Source organism: Phocoena sinus, chromosome 11, assembly GCF_008692025.1.
Source record: "Phocoena sinus isolate mPhoSin1 chromosome 11, mPhoSin1.pri, whole genome shotgun sequence".
Classification (NCBI taxonomy): domain Eukaryota; kingdom Metazoa; phylum Chordata; class Mammalia; order Artiodactyla; family Phocoenidae; genus Phocoena; species Phocoena sinus.
The window spans coordinates 96,251,203-96,269,450 of record NC_045773.1 but is presented as its reverse complement, the minus strand read 5'-3'; the positions used below and the strand labels follow the sequence as shown (position 1 = coordinate 96,269,450).

At 44.1% G+C, this 18,248-nt stretch overlaps 1 protein-coding gene across 3 annotated transcripts; it reads left to right on the top strand.

Moving 5' to 3' along the window:
- Positions 1–4,226: 4,226 nt before the first annotated feature.
- On the top strand, positions 4,227–11,021 carry TMEM14C (transmembrane protein 14C). Of its 3 annotated transcripts, none has more exons than XM_032649088.1 (6): positions 4,227–4,335; positions 5,397–5,466; positions 5,804–5,880; positions 6,714–6,815; positions 9,499–9,579; positions 10,495–11,021. In XM_032649088.1, exons 2-6 carry the CDS (start codon positions 5,444–5,446, stop codon positions 10,500–10,502), a joined length of 291 nt encoding a protein of 96 aa, XP_032504979.1. In that variant the 5' UTR covers positions 4,227–4,335; positions 5,397–5,443; the 3' UTR covers positions 10,503–11,021. The 3 variants fall into 3 exon arrangements, with proteins under 3 accessions (XP_032504979.1, XP_032504977.1, XP_032504978.1); XM_032649086.1 differs by having other exon boundaries at positions 9,499–9,586; XM_032649087.1 differs by having other exon boundaries at positions 4,278–4,463; positions 9,499–9,586.
- Positions 11,022–18,248: the final 7,227 nt, after the last annotated feature.

Below are 18,248 nucleotides of genomic sequence, written 5' to 3'. Positions count from 1 at the left end.
GCAGCTCCTTATCGCAAATTCACTCCTCAGTATTTTGAAATCTCTGAAGGCCACCTCTATCTCCACTCTCCATTTGTTTATTCACTGGGCCTGCGTTGAACAACGCTCACCGTGTACCCGGCACTATCCTAGATTCTAGGGGCCGAAAAGGAAAAAAAAAAAAAAAAAAAGATCCCTACACAAAGGACAAAAGCTTTGGTAAGAAATGTATTACAGCCTGTGGTGGCTGGTGGCAGCTTGACTTCAGTAAGAGAAGAGACTGAGTTTTGAACAAGGAGAAAAAGGCATTTCTGGCAGAGGGAACGGGATGCTACCTCTGTTAAGAAAGACTCAGCTGCGAGAAACAAAAAGCAACTTTAGCTATCCCGAACTTCAGAAGGCACGGGGATGGGTTTATGACAAGGACACAGGTGTCTGACAGGCCGGGGCCGGGAGAGAGCCAGACCTCAGAGAGGCAGGGTGCAGCCAGGGCAATCTCTCCCTCCTGTCTCTGACTCTGCCAGTTGCCCTCTTTCTGAAGCAGCTGCTGACTTCTCACTACATGTCCTCGGCCTTTCAACGCATGCTTGTGGGGCCCTGCCGTGCCAGGCAACGATCCTCACTCTCGAGAACTTGCATGCTAGAGAGGGGAGGTGATTGCAATTCGTAAGTTATATACCACTTAGGAGGTGAGTGCCGTGGAGAAAAGCTACGGAAGGAAATGCAGATGGTCGTAGTCTTAAATAAGATGATCCTGGAAGGCCTCACTGAGAAGGTGACATTGGAATGAAGATTTAAAGGAGGTGAGGGAGTGAGCGAGAGATTTATCCGGGAAGAGGGTTCCGGGCAGATGAAACAGCTGCACGAGCAGGTGCTCGGAGGTGCAAGCAAGGAGGCTGGAGCAGCATCAGCAAAGGGGAAAGGAATAGGAGCTGAGGTCCGGGAGGGAGGTGTGCAGGGCTTTGCGGGAGGTAAGGGAGCCACTGGAGGGTTTGGAGCTGAGGAACGACTGCAGTCCAATTTGTAACAGGATTGTCTTGGTCACGGTACTGAGAACAGACTAAAGGAGTTAGGCAGCCCTACCCTTTACTGTGTGACCTTATACCAGTGAGAGAACCCCTTTCTGCCTTAATTTCCTCCATGTATAAAAGCAGAAGAAAGTAATAGTCTTTACCGCATAGGGTTGCTATGAAGATTAAATGAGTTCGTCGATGTCAGGCACTTCAGTGTCCTGCGTGTAATAAGCTCACTGTATGCTTTGCTCGTATTATTATGGCTCTAATATATGAGGTCCTAGAAGCACGTGGCAGATAGGGTAGGTTGAAAAAAATAGGCCGTTTTTTTTCATAATCTCATTTATTAATTTCTTGGAGAAAATTTTATTGAATGGATGATGTCAGTCTTAAAGCTATGAAATACTCCTGAAGACAGTATTGTGGATACTCAGTAGATGTTGACTTGCAACACTGCAACTGGCATTTGATTTTGACCATTTTTGCTTGAGGTCTGTTTAAGTGCGAATTCAACACATACAAGGCTCCAAAAATGATAAAATAATGCTCAAAGTGAAGCGCTATTCCTTCCTCGTGAGCTCTTCTGTTGCGGCAGATGGTCTTTATTGCTCTGGTTATGGGTGGGTGTACATGTGTGTCTAGCAGACAATCCTGACTTGAGGCCTCTGTGAAAAAAAACAAACAAAACAGAAAACAAACTAACAGAAAAACATCCCATTGATAGGCCCCAGTGGCCAGAGACTAAAAACTTAGTCCCTCACACAATCTTCGTCACGCCCCATGACACACTTGTGGTTCAGTGTTCCAGTACTATTCAGTGGGCTCCTAGTTAAGAGCTGAGCTATCTCCTAAAATATGCTAATGTCAACTAGAAACATTACTAAACACAAATCCTTGTGTGGAACCAACTGAAACAGAGCAGAAACCGGTTCCTTTCATTTATTTTATATTTTATGATGGACTGCACATGAAACTATGCATTATGGTAGAGTTAAGGGTGTAGGACAGCTTATTTCAAATAACAGCTCAACCAAGGGCTAGGACTATAGGTAACTAATTCTCTGTGGTTCAATTTCTTTAAGTCTAAAAGGCAGGGGGAGGATCATGGTGGGCTTAACTAAGGTTTGAAGCTTGCATGTGCATAGGGAGAAATGAATCCCTAAATCATCCCAGCTGGTTAAGGCAAGTCCTGTCATTTTTTTTAAAAAATAAATTTTATTTATTTATTTTGGCTGCGTTGGGTCTTCGTTGCTGCACACAGGCTCCCTCTAGTTGCGGCGAGCGGGGGCTACTCTTCGTTGCGGTGCACGGGCCTTTCATTGTGGTGGCCTCCCTTGTTGCTGAGCATGGGCTCTAGGCGCACGGGCTTCAATAGTTGTGGCACGCAGGCTCAGCAGTTGTGGCTGCGGGCTCTAGAGCACAGGCTTAGTAGTTGTGGCGCACAGGCCCAGTTGGTCCGCGGCACGTGGGATCCTCCCGGACCAGGACTCGAACCCGTGTCCCCTGCACTAGCAGGCGGATTCCCAACCACTGTGCCACCAGGGAAGCCCCTGTCCTTGTTTTTTAAGGAGAGTCTTCCATTAAGTTGTTGAGGGTCTGGCCTAAGTGGAATTGCTCAGAGTTCTTAGTCACTATCAGCTTCGGTTGGTTAGAATCAGCTGTGGTAAACACAGACTTCACTTCTGATATCTGAAAAGTAGGAGTTGCTGCAAGTGGAAGATCTTCTTTCAAAGTATGTATGCTGCCAACAAAAAATTGTCACTCGCCATCTGCCTCTACAAGGATTAGGTCCCTAGCCACTGCACTCACTGACCTTCCACACACCATGAAAGGAGTTCTGGCTGGAGATCAGGAATGAGGCACCCCGTGCTCTGGGAAAAACTGGCAGAGAGTTAGATATTTTCAGGGGAAGGTTTTATGAGCCCAATTTCTTGCATCTTCTCACATCTAGAAAAGCACTAAAATCATTAACAGAGACACCTGCTCCTCGTGACTAGCACCAACCTTCCGTCAAAATGTGTGCTTGAGGGCACCCAACCCCCTTTACCAAAAGCACATATACTGACTCACCCCGCCAGCCACCACCTCTTCGGAGCAATTCCTCAGAGCTACCTGAGAGGCTGTCTCTGGGTCTATAGTCCCCATTTTGCCCCCAATAAAACTTAGCTCACAACTGTCTCCTTGTGCATTTTTTTTCAGTTGCCAATGCACTGCAATTTGCTTTTTCACTCAAGATTGTATATATAAGATCTATTCTTGTTGATACTTGTAGGGGATGAAAGAGAGATGCCAAACGTGACACCCACCCACATTTTGGTGTTACAGCAACTGAGTGAATGGTGGTGCAGGAAACGCAGGGAAGAGAAGCAGATATGCAATGGGAGTGGAGATAACGTGTGGCCACGGGGGCATCACAGAGGTACTTGCAAATGTAACTCACCCACTGTCCCCCCCCCCCTTTTTTTTTTTTTTTTTTTTTTTTTTTTAATGCGGTACGCGGGCCTCTCACTGTTGTGGCCTCTCCCGTTGCGGGGCACAGGCTCCGGACGCGCAGGCTCAGCGGCCATGGCTCACGGACCTAGCTGCTCCACGGCATGTGGGATCTTCCCGGACCGGGGCACGAACCCGTGTCCCCTGCATCGGCAGGTGGACTCTCAACCACTGCGCCACCAGGGAAGCCCCCCACTGTTCCCTTTTAAGATGCTTTTCAAGTAGCCTCACTCTTTGAAACAAACAGGGAAGTGAACCACACTATCTAGCCTGTCTAGTGGCCACCCTATCTTCTGCAGATAGAAAGTAGTCCCTTCCCATGGTAGCAAATAACGTGATAGGGCTAGAGTGACAGTCCTCCCCGATGGCCTGCATCTGGTTGACACCTGGTAATAGGGCCCTCTGTTGATGCAGTCCTTCAAAATCCAGCCTCGGATGCCCTTCACCCCCATCGGTGGCAGCCCCCCCCTCACCGCAGACCTGGCCCAGCTCGCAAAGGCCTCTTGCAAAACTAGACTCCAAGCCTGGGCTTCCGGATTTAGGCCAAGGTGGCTCGGCTCTGGGACGAGTGCTGGACGGCCGGCACCACGCCCAGCTCCCCGGATACACGGAGCGCTCCGATACTCCCTGACCCGGAGACAAAGAGCACGCGCCGGCCTATCCGTCGCAAGCCCCGCCCCATGCCCTGCCCCCGGGACGTCCGGAGCGCCTCGACCCCTGCCTCTAGCCCCGCCCCGTTCCAAGCCCCGCCCCCGGACTCAGAGAAAGCGCTGCGACATTTCCGGCAGGAGTGCGACTCCTGCCTCGTAGCCGTGTGCACCCTCGTTGGCGAGTGCAGACCTTTGGGAAGGAGGTTCGTGTACTTTGGCATTATTATTACTATTATTTTACACCTGTTTTGACTTTTAGAAATGAGTTGAGAGGCTTTGCTGCCGCCTGCTCTTCGTCCTCCGGATCCAGGCGGCGGCTTTAGGCTGCGTGGTAGGTGCTTGTGTAGTCCCTCGTTTCCTGCTTTCCTTAAAGTGGGCTGTGAATCCCGCGGAGACCCTGAGCTCCTGAGGCAGATGCTTACCGAGGTAGCGTCGAGGTCATTAGTTTCCTGGAGGTTTTATTGGGCCATCTCCTTAAAAATCTCGGTGGCTCAGTGTTACGTCGAATTAATGGCGGTGGTACAATTCCAAGCCCCCCCCCCCTTATAGACAATAATTTAAACAGAAGAGGTTATGTATTTTCAAGCTTAGCCTCGTTGGATACCAGATGCATTTCTTTAAGAAATTAGGAGTTACACCCTGCTTTGCCAAGGGTGTAGTGTTCTACGTAATTATGACTTGGGCTTTGTATATTTCATCCTTCCTCCTCGCCCCCCATCTAACGATAACTATGAGTGATGCAAAGTTAAATAACCATCTGGAAACTTTACAAATGTTGAGTATTGAAATCAATTCTTTGGGCAGGGGTAAAAAGCAGCACCCTTTCCCCCCAGAAAGGGCAACTAAAATACTTGAATTAAGGGCACAAGAGGTGTGTTTACTTTCCAGTTTAGTTATAATTTGGTTAGGTGTTGAGGAGATTAGCTCATTAACTGTACAGAGCTGGTCAGTGAAGTGTCCTGTGGGCCTATGTTATATTAGAATTTAGGTTATTACTAGAACGGCTGGTATCTGTTCAGCAATTACTTTGTGCAAAGCGCCTTTACATATTATCCCATTTAATGCCCATAGTAGCCCTAGGAAATTTGTACCATTGCTATCCTCAGCGTAGGTACGGTGAAGGAAACTGAGGCTTAGAGACGTTGGGTGGCTTGCCCATTCTTCTTAGCTCCCAAGGGTCTGGAGCTGGAACTTGGACGCACTGCTTCCTGGCTGCTAGCGAGCTGTGCTGTTAACTGCCTCTGATCCAGCCCCTCCTCCGCAGGTGCAGGCCTGGTGTGATCTTCCATTTGGACAGAGTGAAAGAGAACAATGGAGAAGGACTCTGGCCCACTGTAAGTGCCCAGTGAAATGGGGGTGGAATAGTCAGGAGCTTTTCAAAACCCGAGTTTCTTTCATCATCTGAAAAGGGCGCTGAGCCAAGACTGCTGGACAGCTTGGGCTGTGGGAGGATATGGACATGTAGGCCAGGGACTTGTGTTCGAGTCCCAGCTCTGCCACTGACTCTAGGCAAGCCATCTAACCTCTCTGGGATTTATTTGCGTTTATACCATGATAGGATTGTTCTGGAATGGTGACCTTTTTGATCCCATTCTATGGTTCCATGCTGTTTCGTTTGTTTTTTGTGTTTTTAACACGGTTGGCACTGATTTCTTACTGCTCCGTTTTCAGAGTGCCTTTACATTGGATCGGCTTTGGCTACGCAGCACTGGTTGCTTCCGGCGGGATCATTGGCTATGCAAGAGCAGGTACGGTTTGTAGTTATTTAACCTCTTAAAATCTTATTCCCGGTGAAGAGTGAGTCCCCAGGGTCCTCAAACTGCAGTCTTATTGGAGTCAGGTTTGCTTTAGGCCCTCTCGCTGGAGTGCAGGCTTATTATCAGTCCTGTAGCTGTACTTGCCTTGGCGGTTATCCGGCTGAGCTACACCAGGCTTCTTGTCCAGTCACTTGTTTTTTTGACTCTTTAGATAAAGATACCGGTTAGGGATGGTAGTAGATTGTTATTATCATCACCTGCCATACATCAGCCTTGACCCCAGAGGGCCATCTCTGCTCTTCAGGTAGAAGGAAACCTCTAGTCTTCGCAGAAGCAGTTTTGAGGTCTCCGCATTAAATCAGGCACAGGGCACAGATGTGTCAGTGAACATGCTTGTTTCCACCCCACTCCTTGCCTGCATCCCCCCTGCCATCGCACACACCAGAATTCTTGCTCTCCAGGTCATTTTTTAACTCACTGACTCTCTTTCCCTTTCCTTTGGGGATGAGCCGAAGGTCCTGCCCATGGAGAGTTCCAGTCCTCGCAGGGTTAGTCAGGCCTGGCTCGGAGCCCTCCCTTTCTCCCTGGGAGGAAGTGTCCTGCGTGTTAGAGGAGAGAGGACCCATGTGGTACGACCCTGACCTCTCTGGTAAAATGGCAAACTCCCCCATACATTTTCCTCGTTGAGAATGCCTTGGTCCTGGACCGCGTTGAGAGACGTTCTCTTTGCTGTTTTCCTCTGTAGGGGAGGGCGGTCTGGTGGATTCTGTCAGTGAGATGAGTGTCTGCCATTGCAGTGCAGCTGTGTGTTTGCTTCCCTGCAGGCAGTGTCCCGTCCCTGGCTGCCGGGCTCCTCTTCGGTGGATTAGCGGGCTTCGGGGCCTATCAGCTGTCTCAGGATCCAAGGAACATTTGGGTTTTCTTAGGTATGTCGGTTTCAGCGTCTCCCTGACGCATCCCTGGGTTGGTGGGATGTGACAGGTTCTTCACATTGCGACGGTTTTACTGCTTCTGCCAAGTCCTAGGCAAGTTTTGAAATGAGGGCGGGGCGGGGGCGTCTTGTGCTGGTTTCTACTTATCTTTTATGTACAGAATATGGAAAGGTTTTCATACCTCATGAATGTAGATTTACCCAGTGAAGTAAGTGTTAAACTTGTGTAAGGCAGGCATGTGTCTCTTAACCATTGTGATTCCCCGCTGAAGACCGTCTGCTTGAGCGTCACTGAAGGACCACGTGTCTGGGTTAGGTTTGCATCGGTATTGCATTTTTCCCATTTGAAAATCATTTGTTAGCCTTTTAGATGTAAACTAAGTGTGTAAGATGTAGGCCCTGCCTTCAGGGAGGCTTTACCTTCACCGGGGACATAAAACATGACTGGGGCTGCTTCCGTGTCCTATGAGCAGCACAGACGGTGAGGGGCGCGGGGAGGGGAAGATTACTTATCAGGGTGGCTTTGGTGCATTTTTCCTGAGCCCCACCCTGTGTCAGACACCCTGCTGGGTGTGTGGGCCCCTCGCTGTCCCCACAAACCCACAGGATGAGAAAACACGCAGTTCTGGCCCTCACGGAGAGCGGGCGTGTCACAGTGGTTTGTCCAAGTCGGCCTGGGCTGGGAAGGAGGAAGCGCCCAGCTCTCAGCTCTGCTCGGCGGCTCTCTTGCAGCCCCGGAGTTACTCTCAGGCCCCTTTGTCCCCTTTCTGACACCCCAGCGAGCAACCTCACCATCTACTTGAAGACAAAACAGCAGCCGTCACGTGGAGACTCCCTCATGCCATCGGCCTCTAGGCCTTCCCCTGTCCTGGTTCTTGTCTCCAAGGCTGGTCCCTCCACCAGGCTTTGGGTCTCTACTGCTTCACCTTCCCCGGAGCTTTACACCGTCACTGATGCCAGCCCTTCTCCGATGTGCTTATCTCTCACCCATTTTAAAAAAAAAAAAAAAAAAGGACCTCTCGTGACCCCACTGCTTTCTTCAGTTGCTGCCCTTCTGCTTCCTCTTCAGGAACTTCTCTTAAAAAACAGCCATTACACTCCCATCCTCACTTCCTCACCTCACATTCTCAACCCACCTCGGCCTCCACTTCTGGCCCCTTAGTCCACGGGAATAGCTCTCCCTGAGGCTGCCAGGAACCTGTGTGTTTCAAAATTCAGCTTACACTTAGTTCTCATTTAATTTGGCCTTTTAGCTGTTCTCAGCACAGTACACCAATCCATTTTCCATTCTCTTGTTTTTCCTTTTTATTTTCTGACTCCCTTTTGTCTGTTTTGTCGACCTGTCTTCCATTTCAACCATTAGATACCAAGGTTCTTAAAATCTGGCTCTTTTAATGTTCTTTATATTCTCTCACTTGGCAATATGGTTGAAGCCCAGGTCTTAAATTACCACCGATACACAAATGACTCACAAATTTCTCTCTCCTCCGAGCTTTACTCTCGTGTATCCAGTTGCCTGCTCGAAAGCATTCAGCTGTGTCATGGCATCTGCCCACACCTGGCTTCCTATCCTCACACACGCTTGGTCTCCTGGTGTCCTCCCTCCATTTGGGTCTCCGTTGCTCCCCTCCCCTCCACCTCTGTCTGATTGATCAGCAGGTCCTGTCAACACTACCTGCAACTCGTATCCCAGGCTGTCCCCTTCCCTACCTCCACGGCCACCATCCACGCCCCAGTTAGCCCCCCTCTTGCCTGCATTCCCGAGGAAGTTTCTCAGTTGGTACCCTACCTCCTCTCTGTTTTCCCTGAAGTTTGCTCCCTGTGGTACAGCCACAATTATATTTTCAGAATGCAGCTCTTTGTATGTATCCCTCTGCGTAATATCTTTTAATGGCTTTTCATTGCTCTTCGGAAGAAGACCACAGTCCGTCCCGTGGCCCTCGAGGCTCTGTAGGCCGTGGCCCTCTTCCTCCCTCAGTCTCGGTTTCTGTGCCACACCACGTCTAGCAGCCCCCTCTCACTGCAGGGCCCTGCGTATATTACGCCCTCTGCCTGGAATGTGCTTTCCTCCCCTTGAGCTCATTAAGCGCGACTCTTCACATCGCGGCTCAGTCTTCACTTTCTCAGCAAGTCCTTCTCCCTCAATGGGCTGGATCCCCTGTTCATCACGTTATTTGTTTTGCATTAATTGGCGCCTGTAGCACAGATTATACTTCTGAGTTTTTATTTGTGTGATTCTTTCAAGTTAGTCCTATCAAACTCCAAACGCCGTTAGGGCAGAGATCTTTTTGATGACAGTTGTGTTCCCAGCACCTGGTGCAGTGCATGGCAGGTGGTAGGTATTTGAATAGATGTCGAGTGGGAAGAGCCTAAGAGCACACAGGGTAAATAGCATTGGCATGGGAAAAATGCCATTTAGGAGAAAACTAAGAAATTTATGGCTGAAGAGTGGTAGGAGGTGAGGCTGGAAAGGCAGGCTGGGCTCAGACACTGAGAGCCTTTGACTCCAGTATTTGTACTTGGTCCCATTGACTGTGGGTGGCTGTGGAGCTCCCCGACTCGGGGAAGGAGGAGGTATGAGGTCTGGGCCCTTGAAAGATGTGTGGGAGTTTGGCCGCATTTTCATCCTCCAACATATAAGATGTAGTGATCTTTGACTCTTTTTATCTTTTCATCAGTTACATCTGGAACCTTGGCTGGCATTATGGGAATGAGATTCTACCACTCTGGAAAATTTATGCCTGCAGGCTTAATTGCAGGTGCCAGGTACCCTCTGCTCTATTGCTCGTTCTAGTTTAATGCCCCAAACACTTTAGACATTCAAAATTTTACTTGTTTCAGTATATCTGATGCTGAGCATCGACTGAAATGATTTAAATTCATATACAAACAGGAAAGGCTGCAAAAACAGCAGATTTAATGTCAAAATGAAATAAGTGTATTTGTTCACTTTGGAAATGGTTTTTGCTTTCACATTTGCTCTCTGGTCCATCCTGGCCCCTTTCTGCATTGGAGGAAGCTCCACGACTGCAGCCGTTTGTGTGACTTTCAGCATGGGGTCCATGTTTCTTAGTTGTAAGGTGTCCTTTATTATTGAAAATTTTGCTGAAAGGGAATTCTGACTGAATCCTATTTAACGTCAGTCGTAGTTAACTTTAATTATAAAATCCAAACCAGATTGTTCTTAAAAATGTAGTCTTTAAGTATAATAAAGATACCCCCAAAATAGAGTTTTTAAAAATCTGCTTTGGAAAAAGATTACTTACCCAACCTTGATCATAGTTATGATGCTATCAAGAATTATGTTTTATAATCAGCATAGACCAAGGTCAAGAGCTGTAAACTGGGAGGCTGGAGACCTACCACTGATGACCTGCCTGACTGGGGAGGCCTTGGTCTCTCCAGCCTTGTTTTCTCATCTTTGAATTATTGGCTGTTAGATTAGGAACTTCAGCTCACGTGTATGATTTCAAAGCCCCAGTGCAGGACTGCCTTTCACGAGTTCTTCCTTCGGCACCTCCAGGGGTGGGAGTTCGTCCCTGCTTGCTCTGCCTTGGCATCTCCTCGCCATGTAGTTGTGAGGGACCTGCTGAGTCCCAGTCCCTTAAAAATAGTCAAGGGCCTGTGCTGTTCTTTATCTGATTTTTTGTTTTTTATGTGTTTCCTTTGAACAGTTTGCTGATGGTCGCCAAACTTGGAATTAGTGTGTTGGGTCAATCCCATCAGTAGTAGTCATGGCCCAGCTTGGACTCATGAAGAATTTTAAAATTTTCACTGTTTTTAGCATATTAAGATAAATAAGTACAGCATTTTCACATATTCTGACATTTTACTTAAAACAAAAACAAACCCAAAAAACCCAGCTTTGCAGAGAAGAAAGTCAGTTATTATCATTACAACCGTAAAGAGGTGGGTAGAGTGTAACACAAGAGCTTCTTCCTATAGTAGAAGCATACAGTTTGATTCTTGTATGTTGGTGTTATCTGTTCTTTCTGAATCTATAGGTAAAATCTCCAGGGATAAAATGTAAGGTGTCGCCATTGGGGCCCCTGAAACCCTGTACCCTACTCAGAGGAACAGTGTGAAAAAGCTCTGTTAATGAGATTTAGGATATCTGTTCTTTTGCTTATCTTAGAGCACAGACCTACTTTGAAATTATGTTAAGTGAAATCAATGAAAATAAAGTTTACTGTAAATAATATTTTCTTCGGTGTCTTTGTTGCCAGAGCTGTCTAGAACATAGAATGAGATGTGAATAGCAAGAAGATAAAAGAGCATGAAGGTGTTTCTGTTAACATTTTATTTAGGAATTACCCATCCTGAATAATTTAAAGACCAAAGAAGGAAAGTTAGTTATTATTTGATTAGGCATTGCATTGAGCCTTGGATTTCTAAGATTAGTAGGACTGTGTAACCAAAAAAAGAGAAAAAAAATGAAAAAAATGAAATTGTTGTTAACCAGCACTGAGCTAACTCATTCTGATACCCCTTACCTTAGTTTCCCCCTCTTTAAAGAAAAGGGATATTTGCTACTTAGCTCAATCCGAACTGGTATTGATTGGATTTAGAATATGTAATTCAGGCATATACAATTTTGTGGATTGGCTTAAGCTCCTTGAAAGGAGTCCTAGTTTTCTCATCTTTGTTGTGTATGCCATGGTTTGACATGTCTGCCAGGGCCCTCTTTTTTTTTTAAATTTACTGAAGTATAGTTGATTTACAGTGTGTTAATTTCTACTGTACAGCAAAGTGATTCAGTTATACATACGTGTATACATTCTTTTTCATTTTCTTTTCCATTATGGTTTACACAGAATGTTGAATATAGTTCCCTGTGCTCTACAGTAGGACCTTGTTGTTTATCCATTCTATATATAATAGTTTGCATCTGCTCATTCCAAACTACCAATGCATCCGTCTCCCACCTGCCCTCCCACTTGGCAACCACAAGTCTGTTATCTGTGTCTGTGAGTCTGTTTCATAGATAAGTTCATTTGTGTCATATTTTAGATTCCACATAAAAGTGGTATCATATTTGTCTTTCTCTTTCTGACTTACTTCATTTAGTATGACAGTCTAGGTCCATCCATGTTGCTGCAAATGGCCGCCTTTCATTCTTTTTTTATGGCTGAGTAGTATTCCATTGTAAATATGTACCACATGTTCTTTATCCATTTTTCTGTTAATGGACATTTAGATTGTTTCTATGTCTTGGCTATTGTAAATAGTGCTGCAGTGAACATTGGGGTGCATGTATTTTTTGAATTGCAGTTTTTTCCAGATATATGCCCAGGAGTGGGATTGTAGGATCCTATGGCAACTCTACTTTTAGTTTTTTGAGGAACCTCCATACTGTTTTTCACAGTGACTGCACCAATTTACATTCCCACAACAGTGTAGCAGAGTTCCCTTTTCTCCACACCCTCTCCAGCATTTGTTGTTTGTAGACTTTTTAATGATGGCCATTCTGAGTAGTGTGAGGTGATACCTCATTATAGTTTCGACTTGTAGTTCTGTAATAATTAGCGATGGTGAGCATCCTTTTCATGTGCCTATTGGCATCTGTATGTATTCTTTGGAGAAATGTCTATTTAGGTCTTCTGCACATTTTTCGATTGGGTTTGTTTTTTTATTATTGAGTTGTATGAGCTGTTTGTATATTTTGGAAATGAACAGGGCCCCTTCTTAAAGCATAATGCCCATAGCTCTACACAGATGGGGTGTGACCAGGATACTGGATTCTAGACCACACATTTCTGTTAGTACAACCAGAATCAAAATAAGATTTTTGGACAGCCCCATCACAGCAGTGACTCATTAAGCTTTTGGTCCACTGACACCCCAGTTCTTTTTCTCACATGCTGCTGTTAATAATAACTACTCATAGATAAGAAAGGGTTGATGTTTGATGTCACATACTTGCAGGTATTTTTTTTTTTTTTTTTTTTTTTTTTGCGGTATGCGGGCCTCTCACTGTTGTGGTCTCTCCCGTTGCGGAGCACAGGCTCCGGACGCTCAGGCTCAGCGGCCATGGCTCACGGGCCCAGCCACTCCGCGGCACATGGGATCTTCCCGGACCGGGGCACGAACCCATGTCCCCTGCATCGGCAAGCAGACTCTTAACCACTGCGCCACCAGGGAAGCCTGAGGCCCTGGATTTTCTTCTGTAATGAAGTGTTTCCTAAGGACACCAGTTTGGGCCACCTTCAGTTCTAGTGTTGGGGTGCTAGCCTTAGACTCTGAATGACAACGATTCCCTGGAGGCGGGACTCAGTTCAGGTCCAAGGTAGACCCCTGTGTGACTGATCCTGTGGTTACCTCTGAGACTTCTAAGGCTGCCTACAGTTCCAAGGGGCGGGGATGGGATGGGGTGTCTTCATTGCTCAGCAGCCTTGACAGTGTCCTTGCTAAGAACCCCTTCCTCTCCCCGGCCAAGTTTCCCAAGTACTTACTGTCCTAAGATTGTGCTGGGTCCCAGAAGGAAAAGAAAAACAAACCATGGCTTGCCATCATGGAGTCTAGTGGAGAACACTGACATCTAGACAAACAAAGGCAACATAGAAATACATGGCTAATGGAGGTAGGTAGACGTTACCCCAGGGGCACAAAAAAGTGGTCAGTTCTCTTCAGGGAGTCTAGGAGGGCTTCACAGAGGAGATGGTGGTTGAGCTGAGCCTTGAAGGATGAGGAATTCATAAACAAGGACAGACAAATGTTGCAGGTAGAGGGAAGGTATGTGCAGTGCCTCTGAGGCATGACACTGCCTGGCACAGTTGGGTACCTACAAGTTGGTGCAAATAGCATAGAGCAGGTGAGGTTGGCAACAACAGGAGATGAGACTGAAAGGCAAGGTCGAATCTAGATGACCTTGACATCCCCAGCTAAAGGTTTGAATGTAATCCATTTTCCCCCTCATTTTTGTTGTATTTTGTTTCATCATTTTCGTTGGTTTTTGTTTCATAAAGATTTGTGGAAGCTCTCTGTATATAATGGGCACAGGTCCTTTATTACATATTACATTTTCTCCCAACCTATTGTGTCTTTTAACTTTGTTTATAGTTTCTGTACGTCTTTACATAGATCTATTACTTCATTGCTTTACAAAGTTCTTTCTTATTCCAAATTATAAAAATACTCACCTTGGGCTTCCCTGTGGCGCAGTGGTTGAGAGTCTCCCTGCCAATGCAGGGGACACAGGTTTGTGCCCTGGTCCGGGAAGATCCCACATGCCGCGGAGCGGCTGGGCCCATGAGCCATGGCCGCTGAGCCTGTACGTCCGGAGCTTGTGCTCCGCAGCGGGGGAGACCACAGCAGTGAGAGGCCCGCGTACCACAAAACAAAACAAAACAAGACAACAAAAACAAAAAAATACCTAGTTCACAAGGTCGTTTAAAATTGAGATAAAATATGCTTGTGATAAAGAATGCATGTAAGACAGAAGGGTATACAGCAAAATGGTTTCCTTCTGATCCCAGACCCTTAGTCTCTCAACTTAAGAGGTAGCTATTATTTATTTATTGTCCCAGAAGCTTTCTGTGAGTATAAAACATAGAAATGTATCCTTTTTTGGTTACTGTTAAGACAAGTGAGGGCACAGAATTAACACTGAGTTACACTTTGCTACACTGTATCACACTTAACACCTTTTCTTTATCTGGACATGGAGACTACCTCATTCTTTTTAGTGGCATTTTAATTATATGATGTGGCTGTCTAGTTTACCATTCCCCTACTGACAGAAAGATACCTTGTTTCAAGCTTTTCGCTATTAAAAAAATGCTGTACCAAGGAACATCACTAAGTCCCGGTGCACATGTGCAAATGAATCTTTAGGTTACATCCGTAAAAGCTGAGTCAAAGCAGATGAGAATTTAAAATTTTAATTGTCCGCAAAAAGAGTTGTACGGATTTACACTCCCACCGATAGCGGTTGAGAGATTTTGTTTCCTCATCTTTACTTAACATTGCGTATTATCAGACTTTTTATCTTTGACACATTAAGCTAGGGATCTGTAAACTTTTTCTGTAAATGGCCAGATAGTAAACATTTTAGGCTTTGTGGGCCATACTGTCTCTCTCCAGCTATTCAGTTTTGCCTTGTAATGCAAAAGCCACCATAAACAGTACATAAACAGGTGAGCATGGCTACCTTCCAACAAAGGTGTATTTATGGACCCTGAAATTTGAATTTCATATCGTTTTCACATAGTACAAAATAATAATCTTATTTTGATATTCTTTTCGACCATGTTTATTTTGATTTTATTTTTTTATAAAAAATTCTTAGCTTGCCAGCTGCACAAAAACAGACAGTGAACTGAATTTGGTTCACTGACCATGGTTCCAACCCCCGATCGAAGCCATTGTTTTATATCCTTAGTTTGACTTATTAAGCATCTTTTCATGTATTTATTGACCAGTGATGTATATTTTTTCTGTAAACTGCCCTTTTTTGTTTTTCTAATTGGTCTGTGACTCTGTAATCAGTGTAGAGTGTACTATGTTTTGATATTTGGGTAAGGCAAGTCTGTCATTGTTACTTTTCTGATTTTTCTTTACATACTTTTCCAGATAAATCTAGACTTAGCCTTTCAGCTTTAAATTTTACTAGGGGTTTTGATTATGATTGCATTGAATTATAGATAAATTTAGGAAGATTTGGGAGCTTTAAAACATTTACTCTTTAAAAAGTTTTTTTGAGGGCTTCCCTGGTGGCGCAGTGGTTGGGAGTCCGCCTGCCGATGCAGGGGACGCGGGTTCGTGCCCCGGTCTGGGAGGATCCCACATGCCGCGGAGCGGCTGGGCCCGTGAGCCATGGCCGCTGAGCCTGCGCGTCCGGAGCCTGTCCTCCGCGACGGGAGAGGCCGCAGCGGTGAGAGGCCCGCGTAACGCATAAAAAAAAAAAAAAAAAAAAAAAAAAAAAAAAAAAAAGTTTTTTTGAAATGTTGATTTACAATGTTGTATTAGTTTCAGGTGTACAACAGAGTGATTCAGTTATACATGTATATATATATATATATATATATTCTCTTTTAGATTTTTACAGGTTATTACAAGATATTGAGTATATAGTTCCCTGTGCTATGCAGTAGGTCCTTGTTGGTTATCTGTTTTATATATAATAGTGTTTATATTTTAATCCCAAACTCCTGATTTATCCCTCCACCCCCCTTTCCCCTTTGGTAACCGTAAGTTTGTTTTCTGTGTCTGTGACTCTGTTTCTATTTTATAAATAAGTTCATCTGTATAATTTTTTTTAGATTCCACATATAAGCAATATTGTATGATATTTGCCTTTGACTCACTTCACTTGGTATAATCTCTAGGTCCATTCCTGTTGCTGCAAATGGTATTATTTCATTCTTTTTTATGGCTGAGTAGTATTCCATCGTGTATATATACCATATCTTTATCCATTGATCTGTCAGTGGACACTTAGGTTGCTTCCATGTCTTGACTATTATAAATAGTGCTGCTGTGAACATTGGGATGCATGTATCTTTTCGAATTACAGTTTTCTCCAGATATATGTCCGAGAGAGGGAGCATTGGATGATATGGTAGTTCTATTTTTAGTTTTTTAAGGAAACTCCATACTGTTCTCCATAGTGGCTGCACCAATGTATATTCCCACCAACAGTGTAGGAGAGTTCCCTTTTCTTCACACCCTCTCCAGCATTTAATTTTTGTAGACTTTTAAATGATTGCCATTCTGAGTGGTGTGTGGTGATACCTCATTGTAGTTTTGATTTGCATTTCTGTAATAATTAACGAGGATGAGCATTTTTTCATGTACCTTTTGGCCATCTGCATGTCTGTGGAGAAATGTCTATTTAGATCTTGTGCCCAATTTTTGATTGGGTTGTTTGTTTTTTTTTATTTTGAGCTATATGAGCCGTTTGTATATAAAATATTTACTCTTCAGTCCAGGACATTGTATGTCCCTTCATTTAATTCAGTTTTTCTTTTTTTAATGTCTTAAAACATTTTAGAATTTTATTCACTTAGTTCTTTGCATTTCTATTAAGATTATTGCATGATATTTTATGGTTTTGTTATTATTATGCATGGAACTTCTTCATATATATTTTCTAATTAGGTATTAATCTGAGCAATGAATTTCTGATATTAATGTATATGTTTCAGTCGACTCAAGCACATTGCTTGCCTTAGATTTTTGTCAACTACCCTTTATCTAGTGCTATGGCTTTATGTTGATATTTGCTATCACTGATGATTCCTAGAGACACTAGACAAAGTAATAAAATAAGAGAAATAAATGAGGTATAAAGTAATAGTGGAAAAGGAAAGAAATCAAAGATTTTAAATAGCTAATATAATTGTCTATCTAGAAAAGCCAAGACAAGCAACTAAAATCCTATTATAACTAATGAGGAAGTTCTATAAAGCTGCAAGAAACAAGATCAGCACCAAAACCCAATAGCTATCAGCAGCCATCATCAGTTCTCTTCCATACTATTGCTAATACCCAAGTCCAAGCCTCACTGTCTTTTAATCTTCTAACAGGACTCCCTGTTTTCATGCTCTGGCCCAACAATTAATTCTTTACCCAGCAGGCAGAGGCATATATCAAGTATAATTAGACTCCTAGTCTTAAAATTAAGTCATCTCTCACTACATTTATATCCCTTCTTTAGTCTCTATAACATCCTGGGTTTTTTTTTCTTTTTTCTTAATAGCACTTATAATAATTGGCAAATATACAGGGTTTTGTGTGTGTGTGTTTATTTAATGTCTGCGGAATGTATGTTCTATGAGATTGGAGGAAATGACGTTTTCTTTTCTACCATATATACTACACTTAGTACATAGTGGTTACTTAGTAAATATTTGCTGAATGGATAGATTGATCAAATCTATTTCTTAAAAATAGACTTTATTTTGTGGAACAGTTTTAAGAGACAGTACAGAGAGTTCCCACACACCTTACACCCAGTTTCCCCTATTAGTAACATCTTACATTAATTAACATGATACATTTGTTACAACTAATGAATCAATACTGATACATTATCACTAACTAAAGTCCATACTTCATACAGTTTTTCTTATTTTTTAACTAATATCCTTTTTCTATTTCAGGATTTTATCCAGGATACCATATTACATTTAGTTGTCATGTCTTCTTAGGCTCCTCTTGGCTGTGACTCTTTATTAGACTTTTTTTGTTTTTGGTGACTGAGTTTTGAGGAGTACTGATCAGGTATTTTGTAGAATGCACTTCCATTGGAATTTGTCTAGTGTTTTCCTCATGGTTAGACTGGGATTATCGGATTTTAGGAGGAAGACCACAGGGGTGAAGTGTCATTTTCATCACATCATATTAAAGTTACATATACGAACATGATATTACTGTTGATGTTGACCTTGACCATCTGGCTGAGGTAGTGTTCCTCAGGCTTCTCCAT